General features: G+C 43.3%; 1 protein-coding gene across 1 annotated transcript in view; it reads right to left on the bottom strand.

The window, feature by feature from the left end:
• Window positions 1–2,520: 2,520 nt before the first annotated feature.
• LOC103895017 (RNA-binding protein 25-like) overlaps window positions 2,521–5,902 on the bottom strand; it is a 4,889-nt gene continuing 1,507 nt past the window's right edge. The window contains exons 2-4 of the mRNA XM_009274517.1: window positions 5,164–5,225; window positions 3,031–3,070; window positions 2,521–2,549 (exon numbers count right to left, since the gene is read on the bottom strand). Of these exons, the coding sequence (XP_009272792.1) occupies window positions 2,521–2,549; window positions 3,031–3,070; window positions 5,164–5,225 (131 nt within the window). The remainder of the gene's footprint in view (window positions 2,550–3,030; window positions 3,071–5,163; window positions 5,226–5,902) is intronic.

Genomic DNA, 5,902 nt, shown 5'->3' with positions numbered 1-5,902 from the left:
ATACCCTGCCTAATAAATGGCAGCATCCTACAAAACTGAGAAATAAAATATATTATTGAATCGTCAAGTCCTTTAGTTAAGGTAGAATTTTTTTTTTTACATTATTCTGCTGAATCAACTCTCCAATATTGAGGATATACATACTGGGGTTAGCACCAATTCACCTGGAATACTACCAGTTAATCCTGTCCTGAGTTATTCTGTTTTCTGATAGGGTATGCTTTTACTGGTTTGTTATCATTTACTCCTGGAAACAGCAGACATGTCTCCTTAGGTGGGGCCATTTTTGACCACGGTTGTACGCTTAGCCCAAATAACAGGTTTTTCAGATATTTCTCTACTTTTGGTCCCACAAGGAAGACAGAGGCTTCAAGTCATTGATAAAGTACCCACATCGAGGAAAGTGTCCAGGCATCGAGCTTCCTTGGCATGTAAGAACCTGTGTCTGTTCTAGCAAACCCTCCAAAACAAGGTGGCTGCATGCAACCTGCCTATCAAGTACGGTTTTGATGGTGTTTTAACAACTTTGCCGAGGAGTCGTTTGGATGTCTGTTAGTTGACATAAGACAAGTGAGGGCCAGGGACTGTTCTGGCAGGGGGCACCAGTGCAGGTGATCACGTTACAGTACCCTGGTTCATTCTTGTCCATCATTTCATTTACTAAGAGAGGTATAGCCAAATGTGTTTCTGTCTCAAAGAAAAACTGAATTTCAGTAAAGTTTCCTTAAGAAAGTGGATGTGAGGGGCATGAAAGACTTCCTTACACAAGGCAATACTTAAAGGATAGAGCCTACCTGCTCTGGCATTGAACAGTGGCATTAGTAATGGAACTAATGAATACAGGGAAGAATTTCAGATACTTAAGAGGTGCTGACATTTTGTATATCAGAAATCTGTGCAAGAAGGGCAGTAGGGAAAGGATACAACACTCCTAATCACAGGGTTGCTCAGATCAGTTATTCTGAGTTGAGCACTGATCTTGGGTTTTAAGCCAAATAAGATCCCTTGCATTTGTCTATTTCTCTTCCATATGGTAGCTTTCTAACTACCACTTTTGCTAGTAAAACATAAAGTTAAGTACTGAGTGAAACTCTAACCATCTTAGTGATTTTCAGTAGCATTGAACTAGTTATATATTTTATTGTGATAGTTGGTTTAAAGATGTGCTGACAGCACAATGTAAAATATATTGCACCTAATGTTATAAACTGAAACAGCCCTTTGCACTAACTAATGTTTCTATGGTGAAAAATGCAGAGAAAATAAGTATTAATAAAAGTGGTGTAATAGATACATTATTAACTAGATGGAGCCTCCATATCTTAAAGAAACCATAGAGTAAATAAATAGAAAGATGCTAATGCTAAGACGGCTATTGGGGCATGATGTTACTTAGAAATGGATTTGACTTAAAAATATGTGTTTTAACAAAGAAGGATTACCTGAATGTGGAAACACCATCCTCTAAAGTGTAGTGTGAGTAGAAGAGATCTGAGTGGTTGAGCTCTGTAATGCTTCCCATGTAATCATCTTCATATACTCCTTGTTCGTTTTAGCTGGATTGCTATCATCCCACCATACACAGGAGTTCACGTTTAAACACTGAGCTCGAGAATGACCTGACTGCATTACTAAATGCACCTCTCTCTGCCTTATGATCGATCTAGTCTCTGCATGCCATAATAATAATATCATGCAAAGAAAAGAGCTACAGATTATTATTTTCTTCTAGATCTGAACTAGAACCTTTTCTCCTACAATACTCCTGAGGCAAAGGGCTTCAAAAGGCTTTCTCATCCCGTGTAGGAGAAAGGAAATGTACTAACTACTCCAGAATTAAGTTAATGTTTTCTTCTGCTATGTCTCATATTGCTTTGTGCTGTTTAGTGTGCTCAGGACTACTAAAGGAGTTGATATGTGAAATGGAAAACTTTAGTGACACTGCGGTTTTTGGTATAAAAGTAGACCTAACTTAAAAAAAAAAAAGGAAGCAAGAAAATTTCAATTTCAGTTAAATACTTTGAGTTGCCCTGAAAGAAAGTTATTTCTTTCAATATTTACCTCCTACAATGGAAATATACTCCTACAAAGTATAAAACCAGTCAGCAAAGAATACTCTTTTGTAAACTGAAAGTGAGCTTTCTCTTTGTTGGGCACTCTCTTTCTCAGTCTTTTGTGCTTTCTCATGCAGACTTCCTTGCACTCGCTTTCTTGGCCGTCCTCTCTCGCACCCCATCTCTCTCTCGTGCACGCTCATTCTTTCTTGTGCCTGCTTTTACTTGAGCCCACTCTCTCATGTGCCCTCACTCTCATGCCTTCGCTCTTTCCCACAGTTTTGCCCTTTCTTGAGCCCACCCTTTCTTGAGCCCTTGCGCTCGCTCTTTGTATTGCTCAAGCTCTCTCATTCTCACACTCTTTTTTTGTGTGCTTTCTCTCTCATGCTCTCTTATCCTCACACGCTCTCTTTTTCTCGCATGCTGTTTCTCATGACCCTTCTCAGTCTCTCTCTTTCTCTTGCACTCACTTTCTATCACTCTTTCTCTCCCTTTCTCACATGCACTCTGCCTTGCTCATGCTTTAGCTCTTTCTCATATATTTTGTTGCACACACTTGCTCTTACATGCTCATGCCTTCTCATGCCCACGCCCTTTCTCATGCCCAATGTTTCTCGCACCTTTACACTTGCTTTTTCTCACATGTGTGCTCTCTATCTTTTTCTTACGTGCCCACTCTTTCTCTCTCACCCGCTACCTCTTTCTCATTCTCTCTCACATGAACTTGCTCTTTCTCCTATGCTTGCTTTTTCTTGCACATGGTCATAATCTTTCTAATGCCCACTCCCCTTCTCATGACCTTGCTCTCTTTCTCACTCCCCTTCTTGCCCCTTTCTCACGCCTGTATGCGCTTTCTCACGCCCCTTTCTTGTTACTTTGCACCCTTTCTTGTGACTTTGTTCTCACTCTTTATCACACCCTCACTTTATTGCACATGCTTTCTTTTTTTCCTGCCATGTCTTTCTTTCCTGCACACTCTTATTCACATGCTCTCTCTCCCTTTCTCTTTCTCTTTTCCTCTCTTCCCCTGCCCCCTCTCCCCTTCCTTCTCTCCCCCTTCTTTCCCTCCTTCTACTCCTCTTTCAAGCATCCTTTCTGTCATGTACATGCTCACTCTTTCTCACACGCTGGTGCACCTGCTCCATGTCTTGTGCCCTCACTGTCCTCACAACCTCATGCCCTCTCTTGTGACCCTGCACTAACTCTTTCTCACGTACCCATGCTTGGATTCTTGCATGAGCAAGAAAGCCCTTTCTCACAACACTGTGCCTTTTCTTGACGCCTCATGTTCTTTCTCACAACCTCGCACCCTAACAACCTCACATCCTTTCCTGCAACCTCACATTCAGTCTTTCTCACAACTTCATGCTTGCCTTCTCAGGTACACTTTATTTCTTGCACCATGCCTCTCTCTTTCCAACTCTCTCACGCGTGCTCTCACTCTCTCTGTTCCTTGCTCACTCCCTCCTTCCTTGCATGCTCATGCCCCCACTCTCTTTCTCCTCCTGTGCTCCATTTCTTCTATACATTCATGCTTTCTTGTGTGCTCCCCTTCTCAAGTGCTCTCTTTCCCATGCTCTCACTTTCTCATGTGCTGTCTTTTTTCTACACTTGCATTTTCTCACATATTTGCACACATTGCAGCCTTGCCCCCACTTTCTCTTGCGTCCACCCTTTCCCCCACCCTCATGCTCAGTCTATTGCTCTCTCTCCGTTTCTCTCTCCTGTCTTCTCTCTTTTCTCTCTTTCTCTCTCCTACTGACTCCTCTCTCTCCTTCTCCCTCTTTTTGTCATGTGAAATCTTTCTTGTGCATGCTTGCTTTTTCTCATGTGTGCTTGTTATCTCATGCCCTCATGCCCTTTCTCTTGACCCTGCACTACTTCTTGCAACATTGGGCCCTTTCTTGCAAACTCATGCTTGTTCTTTCTTACCCACTCACACTAGCTTTCTCGCATGCACTTTCTCTCTTGTGCCATCTCTCTATTTCCCGAACTCTCCCTGTTTCTTGCTCCCTTCCCCCCCTCCTTCTTTCATGCTCTCTCGCTCTCTCCCCTTCTCCCTCTCCCCCTCTTTTTTTTTATCTTTTTTTCTTTTTATACTTCCTTTTACCCTGCACTACTTCTTGCAACATTGGGCCCTTTCTTGCAAACTCATGCTTGTTCTTTCTTACCCACTCACACTAGCTTTCTCGCATGCACTTTCTCTCTTGTGCCATCTCTCTATTTCCCGAACTCTCCCTGTTTCTTGCTCCCTTCCCCCCCTCCTTCTTTCATGCTCTCTCGCTCTCTCCCCTTCTCCCTCTCCCCCTCTTTTTCTTTATCTTTCTTCTTTGTGCATCCCTTGCTTTTTCTTGCAAGTGATCATATTCTTTCTTGTGGCCACTCTCTTTCTCACATCCATGCTTTTCCTCGCTCCCTTGCACCCTATCTTGTGCCTTTATGCCCTTTCTTGCAACCTCACTCTCACTCTTTCTCATGCCCTTGCACTCACTCTTTCATGCACACATTCTCTCTCCCTTCCACACTCTCCCTGTTTCTTGCACACATGGTCCCTCTTTCTTGAGTTCTCTTTCTCTGTTTCGCTCCTTCTTTCTCCTCTCCCCTCACTCGTTTTCTCTTTCATTTTCTATGTCCTTGTCTCCTCCTCTCTACCCTCCTCTGTCTTTTTGTCTCTTTGCATGTCTCTCCTTCTGTTTCTTGCTTTATCCCTCTCTCTCACTCCTTATCTCTTTCTCTCTGACATGCGGACATGCACTTTCTCATGTGCACTTGCTCTTTATCATACATGATCATGCTTTTTCGTGCTCACTCACTCGCTTATGCCCTTACTCTTTCTTGTACCAATGCACCCCTTTTTGTGCTCTTGTACCCTTTCTCATGGCCATGCCCCCATTCCCATGTTACCCTCTTGCTCGTGACCTTGCACCCTTTCTCACAACCTCATTCTTGCTTTCTTATGCGCTTGTGCTCGCTTTCTTTCTAACACCACCTCTCTTTCCTAAACACCCTTATTAGTGCACTGTCTCCCCTGCAATCCCTACCTCACTCATTCACGGTCCCTCATGATCTGCCTCGCTCTTTCCCATCTTTCTCTCCCTTACGTCTTCTTTTCCTCCCTCTTTTCCCTCTCTCTCTCATTCTCACATAATCTTTTTCTTTCTTTCCCTCTCTCTCCTCATATTATCTTCTCCCTTTTTGTGTCCCCCTTTGTCTCTCCCTCTCTATCACTCTTTAATGTTCTTACTCTTTAACTCTCGTTCTTGTGTCCTTACTCTTTTTTGTGCCCTTCCTTATTCTCAGAACCTTGCTCTCTCTTGCATGCTTGCTCTCCCTTGTTTCTTGTGTGCTGGCTCTTTTTCTTGTGCCCTCACACCCATCCTTTCTCATGCCCACTCTTTCTCATGCAAGATTTATCTCCCTCTTTCTTGAGAGCTTTCTTTCTTGGGGGCCCTTTACCTCTCTCTCTGTGGCTCTCCGTCCATCTAGCTCTCTTTCTTTCACATACGCTTGCTCTTTCTCACAGTTGATAATGCTCTTTCTTGTGTTTGTTCCCTTTCTCTCAACCTATTCTCTTTCTTGTGCCCTTACTCCCTTTCTGTCAACCCCATTCTCATGACTTCACCCCCTTTCTTGTGACCTCACACCCTTTCTCTCAACGTCATCCTTGTTCTTTCTCATGCTCTCACACTCATTTTCTCATGCGTGCTTTCTCTCCTTCTGCCATACTCTCTCTTGGTTTCTGGTGCGGTCCCTCTCTCAATCTCTTTGAGCTTTATCTATGATTCTATTCTATTCATAAATCATATCTATTGGCGGCCGGTCATGAGCGGTGTTCCCCAGGGCTCAGT

Source organism: Aptenodytes forsteri, unplaced genomic scaffold, assembly GCF_000699145.1.
Source record: "Aptenodytes forsteri isolate BGI_AS27 unplaced genomic scaffold, ASM69914v1 Scaffold207, whole genome shotgun sequence".
Lineage (NCBI taxonomy): Eukaryota > Metazoa > Chordata > Aves > Sphenisciformes > Spheniscidae > Aptenodytes > Aptenodytes forsteri.
Note: the sequence above shows the minus strand (reverse complement) of the source record. Positions and strands in the feature narration are given on the sequence as shown.